The sequence below is a fragment of the Manis javanica genome, chromosome 3 (genome assembly GCF_040802235.1).
Source record: "Manis javanica isolate MJ-LG chromosome 3, MJ_LKY, whole genome shotgun sequence".
Classification (NCBI taxonomy): Eukaryota; Metazoa; Chordata; class Mammalia; order Pholidota; family Manidae; genus Manis; species Manis javanica.
In genome coordinates, this window is record NC_133158.1 from 3,537,373 (window position 1) to 3,556,189 (window position 18,817).

Consider the following 18,817-nt stretch of genomic DNA (forward strand, 5'->3'; position numbering starts at 1 on the left):
CGGCGCCTGCGTTTCCCCGGGGGCGGGGCTCGGCCGCCCTGCGCGTCGTCGAAAGGCTGGACTCCGGACGGGGCCGTGGGTGCCGGGCGCAGGTGGGACGCACCAGGTGAGCCCGGTGGCGCGGACGCGAGTGAGAACCCTGGGACCTCGAGCTCCAGTAGGAAGCTGGGACGGTCTGTGACTAGAATCTTCTTCTAAAATAAATCCCTCATACCCTGCAGATTTTATTTAAAAATCCTGGGTTCCACCTTCGGATTCCCATTCAGTTCTAAGAATAACCCGCGTTTTCAGCGCAGCCTGGGTTATTCTGAAGCAGGTGGTTGAGGAAAACAATCTAGGCCTGGACACACGGGCATTAGCCATATCCTTCAATCCAGACGTTTGGCGTCCTTCTACTTTCCTTGTTACCACCGATATCCTGGCCAGTCTTATTAGATTCATCAGTAAGGTCCGAATAGACGTTTTACTTCCCTAAACAAAATTTAAATGGTCATTTCAATCCTAGTGGCTTTCATTTAGAAATGTACAAGGTCTTTACTGAAAACGTGCACATATCCCCATGTTGTCTATTTCCAGAGGGATTCATAATAGCCAAATTGTTGGGATTTGCCAGTCTCCCATGTGCTCACTGACTGGGGTGCCCACTGTCCTAGGCCCTCTAGTCCCCCCGTCTTCCCCCTTTGCTCCCAGCGCCTCCTCTGGCTTCTCCCCAGACGTTGTTGGTGCTCTAGAGCCCTTGATCTTCCTGCTGTATCCACTTAGTGTCAGTGTACACGGGGCATTACTCCAGTAGACACTGGGCTACATTTGTGAAACAATAAAATACCCACATCTAGGTGAATTTTCCCTAAAGGTTAGCCATCAAGAAATTCCAATTACATAGGGCTTAATGGTATACAAAGTTTTCTTGGTTAACTGGAATATTAACCTGATTATCCAAGAATGCCATTAACTATGTAGAGCCAGTTTTCCAGCCTCTTAAAATCGCTTTTCTACCTCTGTGCCTTTACACGGCCTCCTAGCCATGTGGAACACAGCTCCCTTTTCCCCAGCTCTGTGAACTACTGTGGATAAAATCAGAGTTCCTGTGGCCAGGATTCTTACATGGCCCTGACTGATTAGCTCACTGCACACGTGTGGGCAATACACTGACTCTATATATGAAGAACTATTGACTCTATATAAAGAGCTCCGCCCAGTGCTCTGGTCGTGATATGGTGGCAGGGCTGCAGGGCTGCAGGAGAGCAGAGCAGAGGCTGGAGTGTGGCAGCACCGAGGACAGAGGCCCAGAGAACGGCTGTGCGGAGGACGGCTGTGCAGAGAGGCCCAGAGGCAGAGACTGGCTTGCTGCCTGCAGACTCGCTCGGAGTGGACGGGATTTTAGTGACTGACCGACCTGCCACTGAGGAAATAAAGTTGGGTATGACTCTTTCACCCCAAGAACGTTTTACTGTCATTTTCTTTGGTCACACTGAATGCTTCAAGGCCTGCCTGACCTCCCTCTCCCACTTTGCTTCCACATTACCCTGTGTGTGCTGCTCCACTAAAACACCGGACTGCTAAATTGGACAGCTGTCCAAGTCTGTCATAGCTGAGTGTGAGCCCCCTGAGGGCACAACTAGTTTTTACTCACCTTCCTATCCAACACAGTGCCTGGCACAGAGAACATGCAACACTTTTTAAATTAAGCTGAATTTTAATTTTATAAAATTTAGAACTCTCCAAACATATTGACCATGGGAAAATACAGAAAATCAAGTTAAGAAAATAAATAGGTTCGGGGAAATTGTACTACTGCCTTTAAGTCTAAGAAGGACTCTTACGGGGATGCACAACAGCACAGTCCACGTCCAGAGAGAACCAAACAAGAGGATATGTACTTAAAACAGGAGATGGCACGTTGGGCCTAAGGAGACTATTAATTGCTTGAGGACACAGCCTAAGAGGAAAGGGTTGCACAGCTGAAAAATGCATTTTTGAAATATCACTGCTCTGCACATCCACAGGTGAGGAATCCTTAAGGCCCGTCGCTGCTGTACCAAAGCAAACGTAGAGAAACGAGCGGCAGTCTTCAGAAATCAGGGACAGAACCCCCAATGTGGAAATTCTGCTCTTCCTACCTTTCCTGAACTGCAATAAAAAAAAGTACCTAAATCCAGAGGGGAAGGGATCAGACAGCAGGAGAGTGGGACAATCACGGAAAGATTTGTTTTATTTAAGTAGGAAGGAACTTTCTCCTTTCAGAGATGATTCTCTCATGCCCCACTGTTGTTTTGAAGGTTTACTGGCCAAGATACCTTCTTTGCTGTTGAATGAAGTTAAACGTAGCTTAAGACCTGTTTTAATTATCTTACAACCACTCAAAACTGTCATTATATACACTCTTATTTACAAAAAAAAAAAAAACCACGCAAAATATTCATCCAAAATAGTTATTTTTTAATCCCTTGAAGTTGTATCATCAAACTTGATGGGAGTTATTACGTATTCTTGTTCATATTTCTCCTTAATTATACTTTATCCTCAATGCATAACTTTTAAAATTAAGAGAAAAACAGCAAGCATGAAAGATACAATGCAATATGCATTTCATTTTGTTCCAAACAAGCAGCTTAAAAAAAAAAAAGACAACATACATTTAAACAAAGTGCATCAATTCCGATAAGTTAGTATTAGAAAGAGGCCTAAGGACGGTGCTGGAACCAGCCCAAAGTCCTGCCCTGGCAGGCCTGATTGTCTTCTGAGAATATTCAACCAAAAAAAGGAAGAATGGAAAAGACATGAGCACTTTAAAATCTCAAGAGAAACAGTCAAACCACACTTCCCAAGAGACTTCTTCAAAAGAAACTAAGGAACTGCCCTGTTTTAACTTTGACTGTTTTGTAATTGCCTCAATTCTGCTGTGTGACTTGATATGCCCCCAAAGCCTAACTTCATCCTTTTACATGATTTACCCGCCTCCGTTCTGCCAGACCAGGCCGGCAGTTAAGAGAGGTTAAACCTTGCAGAAACCCTGACTGCTGTTTCCACCCACCCTGAGAACAGGGCCCCCGTCAGCAACGGTGGCATCATCTCTAGTCAGCATCATCCTTTGCCTCCAGAAATAGTCCGAGACCCTGGCTGCCCCCCAGCTCAGGGTCCCAACTTTACTGCTGGTGTTGAAGACTTGTCTGGCAAGGCTGTGGATTGATCCCTTTTTCAAACAGTCCTTTGTGATAGGCCATAGCACCAGGATAGACCCAAAGAGTGTATTAAGTCAGCAAAGATGTAAGGGAAGGGAGCTTCAGGCCCACTCCTCCACTCCCCTAACCTCCACTCCTGGTTTGCTGGTGGTTTGACACCTAAGACTTCGGAAGATCAATCTCCAGTGCATTTGCCACCCACCACCTCCTACACTTCAAACCCAAGGCTGCCCTCAGAAACAAGGCTACCTGTGTGTCTGGAACAAATAGAAAACTCCAAGTGAGCAGGCTTGGAACCTGATCCACTGGGACTGGGCTTTGCATTTAGAATTCTTCTACCGAACTCCAAGTCCATAGGTGATTTATGTGGATAAATTCAAATTTCCAAAGTACACACATTGTCACACAATGGGTGAGAATCATCAAAATTCACTAGCAAAACATTGTAAAGTGAATAAATTCAATGAAGAATTACAATTGCATGAAAGTGACTGATTTCTTTTTGGTTTTGCTGGAGTCTCTCCCCTCCAGTTTCTGAACCAACACCATGACATGACACCTGGTTACTCACAGTAGACCCAGGGCCAAAGACATTCAAATTTTCAAAGGGGGGTACCTGGTTCCCACCAAGATTTACACCTTGTTAGTAATGTCTTCTCCTTCCTCTCCATAATGCCAACTGATAACAGAACACTTCTAAGCTTGCACACACACACAACATCCCCAATATACAGTATGGTTTCCGCTGCCAAAGCTAAGCTCCTAACTCTGTCAGAGCTTCGGTGGGCATGCTAAATGGCGTCTTACATATAACAGTTGTCTTTGGTGATAGATGCCAAGTAAATATAAGTGCCTGTGACACCTTTCCCAAAGTCTCCACCTAGATAAAATCTTACCCACTGTTAACAATCCCCTGATGTTGTGTGTGTCCCCAGGAATGCTTTTTGGCTTGGGAAAGGGGAATGGTTCCGAGTCCTACCCTACCTAAGGCCTCCTAAAGCTTTTCATCTGTATTCAGGTACCGCAGTGGTGACTGATTTGGTACAAGAGAGCAGGTAAAATGTATTCAAGTCCTCAGGAAGCTTTGGTCCAGCGCCCTCTCTCACTCTGAGAATAATTCTACCTCCAGGAGCAGAGGCATATAAAGGCCAAGTTCTGAGCTGGTTTCTAAGTCTGCCTCTACCATGATTCAATAAATATTTACCAATAAGCCCATCACTTGAAGAGGATGCTAAGTGTTCTTCCCTGACCTCATACATCGACAGCCTAGATGCTGGGGGCCAGGCACCTGTGTTGCTATAGAAAGGCAACAGGGAAGAGACCCCTTGATGCATTCCCACATCATCAGCCACTCTGGCCCCTTCAACTGAGAAGGATGCAGGTAGTTCACAGAGGGAGAGCATAGTTCCCAGAAGCCCACAGAAGCTAGTAAAAACATCACAGCAAATCTTCACATGTAGCAGGTTGCCGCAGCACACTAACAGGGCAGTAACGGGCTGACGTCGATCAGTCATCTTCCAGGCCCAGGAGGAAGGTACAGTTCATTCACCTGTTTCCAAGCCTGTCAATTCAGGATCAAAAACGGATCATGGAAAACTTTCTGACCTCAGGCAGCTCTGGGGTCAGCTGAAAGTGAAAATCAGACAAAAGCAATCCGTCACAATGTACATCTCCTAAATTGAAGAGGTTGGACCTTTAAAAACAAAGTTCAGTACCTATGTGCAATGTTAAAATATTCTATACTAACATGCTGAGCTATTATCAGGCTTAAAATCGGTTTCAGAATCACAGGAATCAGATTCTGCCACCACTGTCCAGCCTGGCCCTCATAGCTTTGGAGTCTAAATTTTATACTTAAAAAAAAAACAACAACCCTGTGCCAAATTTCTAAACAATTATCCCTTCTTATTTAATATCTGGGAGTGGGGGCTGGGGATATGTAATTCTTCTTTAATGCAGTTTCCTGATAAAATATATCTCAGTGTGAGAATGCTAGAAATATTAAGGGAAACCCTGTTTACTCATCTAATTTAATGTCAGCTTCTCTCTAGGAAAAAGCTGAGCTTGAATAACCATGGTAGGACTAGATAAGCTGGTTGGGCCTCAGCCATGTCCAGCTCAGGGGCTACTCAGGGCTGTGTTCCACCTGTCAGGGCTTTGCCCCCTTTACCTGTAATTCTATGGTTTCAGGAGAAGTCAAAAGGGACAGTATAACGCCATCATTGTTGCATTTGGTAAAGTCTCTCTTACAGGAAGTGAATCCCATTTTCCTAAATAAGACAATTAATTAATTAATCCCAGAGATTTTTCTGTTCCATTGATCTTCAAAGAACCCCATTTGTTTTAATGCCATGACTGCTGAGTCCTCAGGAGATTTTATTATACAAGATAACCCCTCCGCAAAGGTCTATTTACTTACTGCTAGTAGTTCCCAAGCATCTTACATATGTTCTTCCATGCGCAGAGAATTAATCAGATTTTTAAAAATTGGATCTCTAAGTTCAAACACATTAACTTTGATTTAAATGAAGCTTCTTTCCAGGCATATCTGGTAGTAACCTAAGCAAAGAGTTGACGCCTTAACATGTGGTTTGGTTGGAGGACTTGAGCTAAGGCGATTCATGAGGTGGTTCATGCATCCTATGCAGAGAGGACCCAGACACTGAGTGTTCACCAGTGTCCATAAAGACAGGTGGGGTGGGACAGAAGAAAAGGAAAAAGAATCACAGTCAGTTTGAATGGTAATAATCTTAACTTATATTTGTGTAGCTCGTTAGAATCTACCCAGTTTGTAGCTTTAAAACATTTTCAACTCCTGAAGAAGAATGATTAGGTTATAAATTGGCAGGTGACTAGGATGCTTAAAACCCTCAGCAAAAAAGCAAATCCCTGAAAGGAAGCAACCTCTGCGTGTGCGCTCCCTCCCTCCTCATGGCTGGAGCACTGCAGCCGATGCTATTGTTCCGTAATAGCCGTGCAACCGTAAGTGAAAATCCGCCTGCGGTTTGATGCCAGCCTGAGCTGGGTCAGGAGAAACACCAAAAAGAAAGCCAAGTTGTTGAGGGGCGATCCTCAGGCTGTAGATGGTTTAAAGATCTAACGGGAGAAAAGTATAAATGTCACTAGGCAAAGAGGTTTCCAGCATCCTTAACCCCCTCTCAAATCTTTACCCAGTCCTGTCCTCTGTATCGCGCCCAAAACACATTTCTCTGTGGCGCTTCTGTGCACTCTGCCTGGACACACCCAGAAAGGAGGAGAAGTGCACTTCCCTGTGCATCCAGGCAGCACCTACCGTTCTTTACCCAAATGAGGACTCTTGAAATGGAACAGTTAGATAGAACAACTTAGAGAAAAGTAAACACAGAAATAAAAGCCTTGGAAGTCCCTCTGAGAAATAGTGGGGAGGAGCCGTTAATCTGAAATACCAGTACTCCGAGATACTGCTTAAGACGGGCAGCCGCGCTGGGTCAAGGCAGAAGAGAACGGCAGCAAAGTTCCAGATCAGGTCAGTTAAGGAACTGGTGTAAGTGCTCACATGGTTTTTTTAGAAAGCAAACGGTGTTTTTTTTCCCTCCAACTTCTGTCATAGTTTTAGTGTTCATGTAGCTTAAAAATGGCCTCATACAAAAACCTCGCACATGGCTGTAAGCTCAGGTATCAACAGAGGTAGTAAACAAAGCAACTCCTCAGAATAGGTTTCAAAATGGATCAAAGTGTGACTGTACATTCAAAACCCTAGAGCCACATAATCATCCCCAAAAGGAACTGTTTTAATTTTAAAAAGCTTAAAAACACAATGACAATGAAGCACTGATGTGCCGTAGGCATAGTCCCAAATCAGTGCTGACGTAAAGCTATGGCCTCTCTTTCCAAACTAGATGGGAAGCAACAGGAACAAGCAGAAAACCGCCAAAGGGCACTTTGCATGAGCCGTCCCGCTTCGTTCGCAGACCTCACCACTGGAAATGCTCCCTCTTCTTATGTGAGTCTTTTCTTCACAACCTTCAGTTTTTAAAGACTGCAACCTGTTGAACAAGAGGTGCCCATGTTCCCACTGGCAGGAGGGCCACTTCTGTGCAGCCTTTGCTTCCTCAGTGAGGGTCCTCCTTCCTGAAAGTGCAGAGAGCAAGCCGACACCTGCAGGGCCCAGGGCCCCGGGACTATTTCAGCTCTGCTTGTGGAGTGGGGCCAAGGGTTTGCTGCATTTGTGCGTCAAAGACACAGCTCACTTTGGTTGTCCTTCTCAGTCGGCAAATTGCTCATAAAAAGCAAACTTGATCCTCTCTATGTGGTGGCACAGTTTGATGGCGGGGCCCAGCTTTAGGTCCATGCACTCTTGAACGGTGGAGAGGGTAAGGAGCAACAGGGCCTGCCCATCAATCTCCTGTTAAAGCACAAAATACAAATTACCTATGGTGGGCACATGAATGGCAGCTCGACCATGACAGTGGCACTCACTTTCTTTGTTGAGAGCCCCTGTGCTCCCACAACTTTTCTCTGTAAACCAGCACCACACGTTTCCTTCTAAGGGCCTCTCTAGTCCTCCATCCTCATCAGCCGTCAGAGTGAGCTTTACCAAGGATAAGAATCCATTCTACAGTTTCTGCTCTTCAGAAATTCAGTACACTAACTAGCCTTATAACCGGGATCTCATGTGCCAAAAGAAACATCTTTTTACAGGACTCTTTCTAAATCTTGGAGAAAATATGAACTATAAGTTTCAATGACGTCCTACTCTGCAGCATTCATAGAAGCCTGATAAGCTCTTCAGAGATGCTGAGTTTTGAATCTCCCCAATTATCAAAGTAAAATGTATTTCAGTATTTACTTAGGGCCATGCACTGCTTTAGAAAACTTGCCTTAAAATTGAACAGCACTTTAGAGCCTAACATATTACAGATAATAATTATTTCTTAAAACAGGTCAATCATTATTTCAGAAAAGAGAAGAACAATTAAACATGACATGCTTGATCTTAAGCAATTTAAGTATTTGGCGGATGGAAACAAACTCTCAGGAAAAGCAGGAAGGTAATGATCATCTGCTTCAACTATGGAGGAAGTCAGATTAAGTAACCTTGTATTATGTTTCTACTCCTCAATAAAGGAATTACATTTTTTTCTTTTGGCTAGAAATACTTCTCCTAGGACTTGTAAATACATCGCTACTACATCCGTAGTTGTATGCTAAAGAGACATATCACTAAAAACAAGGGTCTCTGTGATTACCTGGTCCAGGAATATTCTGGCTAGGGGAGCGCAGTCGGTGGATCTGATGAACCGGACCACATCTGCCACACTCCACTGCAGGGGGTTACTGCTCAGATGGAGCCTTTCAGCAACTTCAAGCCTTATTTCCTTCATGCCCCACAACAAAAGCAAACCGAAAGCTGTAAGAGCTCTTTTATTCTAAAAACATCTCTCTCTATAAATTTACAACCTTTCAGACAGGATGGAGATAGTCGAAAAGACATGATTTCCCCCCAGCAAAGATGGCAAAGGCAGATACGCATTAGGTACTTGGGAAATGTTTCTTTTATAAGAAGAAATATCAATAGGGAAGAATTTATCTCAAAGTTTCAGCACAGATCATCTGTACAATTTAACAGAGAATACCAGACTTTAAAACCTGCCATTTGTTACTTGGTCGATTTGAGCTCACTCCCTGGCAGGGTGCTCAAGTGACCGGGTGGCACGTCCAGCGAGAGAAGGCTTACCCCGATTATCAGGAGGGATCACTTACTGCTTCTGTTTACAGAATGTGCTTAAAAAGCAACCCAGTTTTAAAACACGAACTTAATTACCATTCTTGGAGCATGTATATATATGCTAGGTTATATGCATGTATGTATATATTAAGCGTTCTAAACAAAATGGCTTCCCTGTAATCAAAAGGATATGTAACTTATTTCTACAAACCATGTTTATTATGAAAAATATCAAAAATGCAGCCTTCCCTAAATGACAGGCTACAAATACACTAGCAATGAAACCTTTTTTACTGAAAACAAGCAGCCCCTCTGAAAAACCCTCCAAATAATCCCTGAAACCCAAGTCAATCATTGACTTTGGACTCTTAAAAAGAGACTTAGGAAATTCAACTGAGGTCTGTACTGGAATAAATGGAATGCCGACATCATTAACAATCGGGTTCTAGAGGGGCATTCTAGCGAGAAGGCAAGACGCGCTGTTTTTCGACGGGCACCTTTGGTGAGGGCGGCTTGTTCTCATCGTCGGAAAAGGACCCGCCGCGAAGCTCGCGTTTCCTCCGCGGCGCGTCCGGAGGCAGCGGGGCCGACACCTCGCTCTGCGCGGGCGACGAGGAGCACGACTTCTTTTCCGACGCCTCCGACTCCTCCTGCAGCTCGTCCTGCGGCTCGGACGTACTGCCCTCGCTCAGCGAGTCGTCCCCTTCGTCCGCGTCGTCCTCATCCTCAGCCCCGCTTCCCTGCGGGGGGCGCAGACAAGTTCACGGACACTCAGGACCGACCCGTTCCTGGGCGCCTGCCTCGCAAGGGCGGCCTGGCGGCTCCCGCCCCCATGGGTGCCGCCGGGTCTCCTACCTGCGGGGACCCCACCGGCGTGTTATCCACAGACGCGGAGGAGCGTTTCTTCTTGTGAACAAAAACATTCTTCCGCCTCTTTCTCCTCTTACTGGCTTTTTTCAGGGCACATGCTAAGTTGCTGTGCCCTCCAGGTGGCCTTCCAATTCTTTTATTTTTCTTCTTGCCATAATAGTGTGCTAAATGTGAAAGACAGAAAAATTTGCTTCATTATTTTTGTGCAACTCAAACCAGGAGATTCCACTGGTATAGCAGGAAATAGGTACACTGTGTTTTATGAAGCCTTAAATTCTATTCAGTGGAATAAACTTAACTGTAAAGATCTTAAAGGTACAGCTTGATTAGTACTGACAGAAGCATAAACCTGAATAAACCCACCCCATCAGGACCCAGAACATCTGCGGGAACCTAGAAAGTTCCAGGATTTCCTGGCCAGCGCCCCTCACCAGAAGCAACCACTGTTCCACTTTCTATCACTGCAGACGGGTTCTGTCTCATGGAGGGAACCATTCAGTGGGTGCTTTTTTGTACAAGGTTTCCCTCCCTCAGCATCATGTTTTATTACAGTTTCATCTGTGCGGTTGTATGAGTAGTTCAGCCTTTATGCTGATGAATGGCATTCTGTTACATGAATATGCCAGTTTATCTATTCTCCTGTTGATGGGTGCCTGAGCTATTTCCAGGTTTTGGCTAATATTAAGTTGCAATGAACATTTGTGCACAAGGACTTTAATGGGCATGTTTTAATTTTCGTTGGGTAAATACGGAGGAATGGAGTTGCTGGATCACATGCAGGATGTACAATTAAAGTTTAAAGAAACTGCCAAACGGTTTTTCAACAGGACTGTATAATGCAACACCCCACCAGCAATGTACGCGAGATGTAGCTGCTCTACACCTTTGCCAACACGTGGTGTTGTCAGTCCTTTTTCTCTTTTTTTTCCAACTGCATTAAGTCTCTTTTTATGCCATTGTTAATCTCTTCCAGTTAACCACTTCCCTTTGGAGGTGATGAAATGTGTAAGTAATCCACATCAAAGGCTGGCACTGTTCTGAGCAGGTCTTGCCCTTTTTACTTCACTCAGAATTAAGGCTTTGATTCTTGGTTTTTACATTCCAGTCTCAGAAGTAGTTTTCATTGTAGAAATTATCTGAAGATAGTCTCACGCTTCTACAACCAGGGTCTAGCTTCTCTAGGTACAGTACACACAGGATGGATTAAATATGTACTAAACTAACAGATATTCTCTCAAATGAGTTTAAATGCATTTTTTTAGACAACCTACATGACATGTTTTTTTCTTTAAAACAATGCCTCTGCTCCAAATAATTCAAGGTCAAAATAATTGAAGAGCTCAAGAGGAAATCAGCCCCTTTTGTCTAAATCCTGCTGTTGTGTGGGTGAAAAGTAGGAGCCAGTGACGACAGGTGACAACGCCAAACAGTCAAACTTATTAACACTCTTCCATTTCCAAGCCATCCTTACAGAAAATACGTATGGGGTTACACCATCCTCATGGTAGTCTGGCACAGCCACACACCATGTGGACTCCTGTTTTCATGAAAAAAGAACTGGTGATTTCTGAAATCGGCAAGGCTGGACTCTATTTGTCCTGCAGCCTCTGCCATAAAAGGTTTTCCTCTTGCTGGTCTCTGTGCTTCAAGTTTGGCCGATTTCATATAGTCTGGGACGTACTTCTTGCAGGCTTCTTTTGTGAAGCTGGATTCCAGCAAGTGATGGTTCAGATAGTACCAACACCAGCGGTTTTTTGTGCTTCCTGCACCTTTGCCAGTGGGGGGCCTTCAGCAAAGGCACTTCCACTAATGAGCGACTCATCGGTGTTACCTTCTGTCCTAGGGACCATCTTCCCCTCCACCTCCAGGCACAGGCCGTCTGTGATCTCCAGATCTTGTAGATGTCAGAGAACATCTCAGCAGAGCTGATAAGGTCCATGTCGTTGGTCATGATGGCAGCTGGAGGGAGAGGACGGCTGAGCTTGCTTATTAACAGGAGCCTGGCACTCGGGTTGGTGGGAGTGGACGGATTTGGTCTTCTCATGTCAGCGCATCTAGTGGATGTGTAGTAACTTCTCATTGTAGCTCAAATCTGCAGTTCCCAGAGGACCACCGACCTTGAACACATTTTTCAAGCACTTACTGGCCATTTGCGTATCTTTTTAGGTGAAGTTTCTATTCAGGTCTTTCATTTTTTTTTAAATGTTTTCTCTTTAAAAATGTTTTTATTGAGATATAATTCACATTAACATAAAACCCATCTTTCTAAGGTATACATAGTCATGGTGTTTAGTACAGTCATTAGGTTGTGCAACCACCACCACTATCTAGTTCCAGAACATTTTGCTTTTATTTTTCTTTTTATTAAATTGAGGTGAAATTCATATACCATCAAGTTAACCAATTTAAATTGTACAATTCAGTTGTATTTATAGTACTTACAATGTTGTACAACAACCAGCTTTCTCTAGTTTCAAAACTCCTCTTTTCATTGAGTTTTTGATATATTCTGGAGAGAAGTTCTTTGTTCACTATATATATACATTAAGAATATTTTCTCCAAGACTGTGGGTTGCCTTTTCCTTTTTATAAACAGTACTACTAAAGAGATGCTCTTTACATCAGTGATGTTTATTAGTTTCATCCTTTATGTTAGTGTACTCCGTGTCCTAAGAAATCTTTGCGTATCCCCTTGAGCACACCATCCTTGCTTCCTTCTAGAAGCTTTATAGTTTTAGCTTTTACATTAGGTCTATGTTACATCTTGAATTAATTTTTGTACATAGTGAGGTAGAAGCCAAGGACTTTCATTTTTGGTTTTTGATTTGGATATCCAGTTGTACCAGTGCCATTTGTTCAAAGAATTTCCTTTCCCCTTATTAAATTTCTCTGTCATCTCTGTTGAAGGCCATCTAACCATACAGGTTTGGCTCTCTTTCTGGACCCTCTGTTCTGTCCTATTACTCTATTGGACTATTTCATTAATACCCAACCCTTGGTTATTATAGCTTTGTAGTAAAATGTGAAATCAGATAGAGTAAATTCTCCAAATTTATTCTTCTTTTTCAGGATTGTTTTTGCTGTTCTAAATCCTCTGCATTTTCACATAACTTTTAGAATAGAGAGACAATTCCAAAAATGAAACATATATATTCTAGCTCTCAGTTATATATTAAAGTAATATCAAAATACAATGTAATTTGAGGAAAAAAAGAATTCTAAAGACAATTAAGTCCATTTGACAGCATACAGATTACTAGTTGGGAAAAATTATAAACATTCTCTCCTAAAATCTAGGCTAATTTCAACTTTATCATTGTGAAAAATAAATTCAGGCAAAAAGCATGAAAATATCTGCATATCTTCCAAATCCTCAATGATGCCCTTGCATATGTACTTAATATGAACAGTGTATCTCACTTACCTACCAGTAATTACAATTTGGTAAACTAAGGGCTAAGTCTGACACGATAATAAACTAAGACAATCCTTGCCCTTAAGGGGTTTATAGTCCAGTAAATATAAATGGACATTAGGAAGTTAGACACTTGCATGATTTTGTGATTCAAATGCTGATCAGAAAGCTGACTGTGGGTCCCTGGATCAGCAGCCTCAGTCATGTCTGGGAGCTTGCTGGAAATGCAGACACCCAAGCCCCAGATATCCAGAGACCTGAGGAGTCAGAACCTCCATCTGAATGAGAGCCTTGGGTGATTTGCATGCTTAATAAAGTTTAAGAGGCACCAAATTACAGATACCTAAAATAAATCTTCAAATTTAACAAAAATCTTCCTTGTATTAATCCTCCCCAGTGACATCAGGCTTGTAGGATCTAAGGAAAGGCAGAATCATAATTCTGTCTTTGGGTAACAAGCCCTTGACAAAGCTCCAGATGTGGAAACTTCATCGTGTGTGACTTTTTTTTCAGTTTCACAAGGGCAGGAGGTAAGCAGTGAGAGGGAAAGGTGTCGTTATTAGAGTTCAGAGGGTCTACAACTACCCCCCACTCCTACGGTCTCTGCCCCGTCACCTGGCTGCTCCTCAGGCACTGAGCACCCCCCGCCCCAGGCCTGTGCCCTTGCTGCCCCACATGCCCGCCCCCGAGTGCTCGGCCTCCAGGTACGCACAGCTGGCCCCCCTGCTTCCTGCAGTCATCGACGCCGGTATGAACAGCACCTGCCTCCAAGCCTTCCTCATTCTCCTGCTTTGCGAATCTTGCTGCTTTCTTCTGCACACTGCCTCTTTCTCTTTGTTCACTTGCTTAGTATCTGCACCCCACATTAAAATGTACACTCAGCAAAGACAGGATGTTTGCTTCACTGTCGTACCTCAGGGCCAGAACAGTGGTGGCACACAGCAGGCACATAATAAATATTTGCAGATTGCATGACTGAATGACATTTCCAGTTAATTTATATCCATACTTGATGTAAAAGTTGGCAAACTAGGGTCTGTGACCAAATCTGGCCCATGGATTGTTTAAGTGTGGCCCTCAAGCTAAAAATGGTTTTCACATTTTTAAAAGTATTCTTTAAAAAATGAAAATAAGACAAAATAAATAAATAAATGATATGCAATAGAGATCACAGCCAGAGACTAAGATATTTACTATCTACCCCTTTGTAGGAAAAGTCTGTGTACCTCTACTGTAGGTAAATGTCTGAAAAATTAAAACTTTCCAGGATGGAAGGTAGGATCAGCTGTTATACTCAGCACATTTGAAAAACTTGACTCACTATATTTGGTCTTTGTAAGTACAGAGCAGTTCTCAGAACATGTATCCAGAACCATCCGCGGACCGAAGAGATTTGGACAGCACTCCAGCTTGATACAGGTTTGCCGGCAAAAGTCAGTCACCCGGTCTGCAGTTTTCACCACCTCGACAGTAGCCCGATAACTCTTTCCTTTGTATCTGCCACAGGAAGACATCAGACGCCAAGTTTACTGGGCTAGAGACCACCCAGGGGAAAATCAGGTCTATTAGCAGACCTGAAAAATATTTTTGCTTCTCAGAATATTCTATAGCCCTTATAGTTTGAGGACTCTGAAAATAAGTCTATGTATATTGTACTTAGATTTATAATCCAGTAAACTGACAATTAAAAGCTGAGGTTTTTAAATTAGCAAAATGAGGTTCTTGCTTTCTGGCTCCAGTTTGTGGTTTTGAGATAGTAACTTCTACATTAACCACTCAAGAAAAGTGCCTTTCACTGAGTCTTCACCCTGGGGCACGGCGCTCAGAGTGTGGTTCATGGACCAGTACAACCGGCCAACTGTCGCCCACCCCTGGTAAGACCAGGTCAAAAAACAAGAACTTACAACTGTTCACAGTAATTTGCAAAAGCAATTTTATGGGTCTTAAATCTAATAGCAGAAAAGCTGCTCTTGTATTTTATGTCCTGTATATTTTATATTTCTTATAACTCACTTTTACCATCTTTTATAAAAGTATTGGCCCAAGACAGGATGGAAACAAAAAAAGAAACTGAACCGGTCCTTCAGCACAAAGAGCTGAAGAACTGCTCAAGGGACCTGAGAATCCTCAGGTCACCTCTGGGAGCACGGAGGCCGTGACCCGTCACACGCAAGGCCAATAAAGGCAGGAGCTACTCACTTGGCTTTCAGGACCTCTCCGCATCCGTGCCACACGGAGTCCTTGTCCAGTTGCAGCTCCCGAAGGACACGACTGGGTTTATAGGCTGCGTTGATAAGTAAAGTGAGGACCTGGGTGCCATTATTAAAGCAGAAATACAGGTTGGGCAGGGGAAAAGCAGACTGTCAGAACCTTGCTATCCCCTAGAATGTCATTTAGAAGATTAATTCTAGTCTTATTAACTAACAAATATTAACAAAAAATAACATTGAAGATAGGACAGCTGAGCAAAGTTGCAAGTAAGACAGCAATCTTAAATATGCAAAAACATGATGGTCAGGAGAAGCAGCATCATGGATTAGAAATTACTCCAGCATCTGCTCTGCTCTGGCCTCCCCAGACCCTGCCTTGTGGCAAGGACTAAGGGCTGAAAAGCTCAACAGCCCTCACATCTGTGACCCGCAGTGCAGCATCCAGGCTGGGGGCCCTGCCGGCCCAGCAGACACACAGCGTTATCGGGAACCCCAGCTACAGCCCCTCGGTCTGGACTCCACGCACACTCACCCCTGCACAGTGCCCACACAGCCTCCAACAGGAGCCCTTCTCACTGCCGGGGGTGAACCTGCTATGTGGAGAGCTGTGTAGGTGAATGTCCCCTAGGGACCGAAGTAATTAAGTCCCCAGGTCATTGTCCAAAACACAGGAAAAGTCAGTCACCTCGCATAAAACCCAGAGCTGGGCACCTATGGCCTGTGGACCCTTGTGTGAATGGGTCTCCAAGAGCGCTGTGAAATAAATTTTCCAGTTCTGCTCCACCCTTACCTCTCTGAGGACCAGGACACAGTTCCCAGGGCCCACGCACTGAGGCAGCTCCGCAATTCTCCCTTTGTTAAGATACGGCCCTGAGAAGCAACGGTGGTTGAAGTATATCTTTGGACAGCAGTATTTTCCATTAATCATAACTGGGAAATGAAGAGAAACAAACATTCAGAACGGAGTCATTTTCCACTCCATGTTTCCAAAGGTGGATTACTGGGGGGAAAAAGAAGCATATCCACCATCACAGAAAGCTAGGAATTACATATTTTGGGGCTTAACGAGTTGTCTGAGAGTGCCCTTGAAAGACCTCATCCTTCCAACATCTCTACTACAGAGCTCACCACTCTGCTGAAATCCAGCGTCCTGAATCCTGTGCAGACTAACTCCTGGGTGAACTGGACACCGTTCCAGACCCCTGTGCTTCTATCTATAAAGGAACTGGTGCATTTACTGCAAGAACACATGATGATTCCTGGCGACCAGCCATCCCACAACCTACTCTGGAATACGTCTAGGGGGTGATGGTGGTGAACATCATCCGCAACTCCAGTTTGCCCCCTTAGCCCCACCAAACGAATGTGATGTCAGTCTTCAGTACAGTGGGAGCCCCCAGGGCTGCAAGTGCACTGGGGAAACACTGCGAAGTGCCGTAAGCACTGTGGGGTTTGGCCTGGCCTCTAGGGCCCTGCCTCCAACCTCTTGGTATGAATACTATACCTCAATACAGTGTTTTTTAATCCTCTAATACTGGTTGGGAATTCAGCTACTGAATGTAAAAAATTCAGACACGAGAACACCTTCATTTTAGCACAGACAAGCTCTTCTAAGGAGCCGTGTGCCCAGCCCTGCTGCAGGACGCTGACGCACCTGGTGTCCATCCTTCACAGCCACTGTGGTCTTAGCACAGGCCAGCGCATCTGCACCTGCTTCCTCACTGGGCTATGCCACCAGGTCCCCCACGTCGGGATGAAGGCACTGGTGCTCTGTGCTGTGGCAGGCAGCTGCAGCTGCAGCTGAGGCCACATGGGAGTATCAATGTCTTACTTCTGTTTCAGAATTAAGAATTATAGGACTACAGAATTCTGTAGTTACTGGCTACATCAAAAATAAGCAGTTACCCCTATTTTTTTTTTACTTTAACTTTTGATACCAAATCAAAACCACAATCCGATTATCACTGTTAAAATGGCTATTATCAAAAAGAAAAGAAATAACAAATGTTGGCAAGGATGTGGAGAAGAGGACATCCTCGTGGCACTGTTGGTGGGAATGTAAACTGGTACAGCCACTACAGAAAACAGTATGAAAGGTCCTCAAAAAATTAAAAATAGGACTAAAATATGATCCAGCAATTCTACTTTTGGGTTTTTATGCAAAGAAAATGAAACCATTAATTTGCAAAGATATATACACCCCTGGGTTCACTGCAACACTATTCACAATAGCCAAGAGAAGGAAGCAATCTAAGCGTCCATCAATGGATGAATTGATAAATGTGGTACATATACACAATGAAAGGTTATTTAGCCACTAAAAAAAGGAAACCCAGCCATTTGTGACAACAAATGGACCCCCAGGACATTATGCTAAGTGAAATAATTCAAAGACAGACAAATATCCTATGATCTCACTTATATGTGGGATCTATTAAAAAAAAAAACCTCATAGATACAGAGTATAGACTGGTTGATGCCAGAGGCACGAGTGATTCAAAGTTGCCAACAGGGTGGATCTTAAAAGTTCTTACCATAAGAAAAAAAATTGTAACTATGTGTAGTGACAGATATTAATCAGACTTTGTGGTGATCATTTTGCAATATACACAAATATCAAATCATTATGTTCTACACCTGAATAATTAACTAGTATGTCAATTTATGTTATTATGTGTTAATTTAAAAATGGGTAATTAAAAGAAGATATTTACTAATGCTATTCTGCTGGGTATTCAAAAGATACCATTATGATCAAGCAAGAGTTACCTTAGAAACACAGGATGATTCAACATTAGAAAAATCTATCAATGAAATTCAGCATATTAGTAAGAAAGAAAAGTCACGTGCAATGTGAAAAAAGTTATTTTGTAAATGTAAACCTATTTATAACCGAGGCTCTTAGAAAACTAGAAATAGAAGGGAATTTGTTTAGCAGTTAAATGCCAGTCACCTCTTTAATAGAGAAAGTTTAAATACCTTCTCTTTAATATCACAAGTAAAACAATGGTGCAACTATCAGCACACCTGTTAAACACAGAGAAAAGTTCTACAAAGAGTTATAAGGAAATAGACAAGTATAGTAAACTTGTTATTATGATTAAAGGAGATTGTTAAAAAAAAAGAGTTACCCAGCCCGGACCTTATGCATAATTGCTGTAATGAAAATACAGTGTGGGTCGAAGCGCAGGTTTTGAATTTGAGAAAGATCTGAGCTCTTCTGTGACTTCTCTGAGCTTTGACTTCTTTTCTTTTCTCAGTATTTAGAAAATGCCACCCAAATGCCTAATCTGTATAGAATACCCACGGCCAATAAGCTAAGCATTATACACCAGCAAAGGGGGAAGTCAAGTAGTTTCGGGGAGGGCCTAGATGACAGGCATGTTCCTCCAGCAAGGATCCTGTTTCATGCATCAGGCAGTGCCTCTGGGAC

At 43.4% G+C, this 18,817-nt stretch overlaps 1 protein-coding gene, 1 long non-coding RNA gene and 1 pseudogene across 7 annotated transcripts in view; 1 reads left to right on the forward strand and 2 right to left on the reverse strand.

The window, feature by feature from the left end:
* The first annotated feature begins 6 nt into the window (after positions 1-6).
* Positions 7-2,633, forward strand: LOC140848301 (uncharacterized). The gene is made up of 2 exons (XR_012128883.1): positions 7-106; positions 1,023-2,633. It is a non-coding gene; the product is annotated as an uncharacterized lncRNA (long non-coding RNA).
* A 4,297-nt stretch (positions 2,634-6,930) lies between these two features.
* The window catches only part of SFMBT1 (Scm like with four mbt domains 1), a 108,093-nt gene continuing 96,206 nt past the window's right edge, over positions 6,931-18,817 (reverse strand). For all 6 annotated transcript variants that reach the window (XM_036994825.2, XM_036994826.2, XM_036994828.2 and 3 more), the window contains 7 exons: positions 16,175-16,314; positions 15,374-15,483; positions 14,496-14,671; positions 9,745-9,923; positions 9,387-9,629; positions 8,411-8,539; positions 6,931-7,566 (listed from right to left, as the gene is read on the reverse strand). In XM_036994825.2, coding sequence (XP_036850720.1) covers positions 7,426-7,566; positions 8,411-8,539; positions 9,387-9,629; positions 9,745-9,923; positions 14,496-14,671; positions 15,374-15,483; positions 16,175-16,314 — 1,118 coding nt within the window. In that variant the 3' untranslated portion in view covers positions 6,931-7,425. The remainder of the gene's footprint in view (positions 7,567-8,410; positions 8,540-9,386; positions 9,630-9,744; positions 9,924-14,495; positions 14,672-15,373; positions 15,484-16,174; positions 16,315-18,817) is intronic.
* LOC140848300 (translationally-controlled tumor protein-like) lies at positions 9,931-14,483 on the reverse strand (annotated as a pseudogene).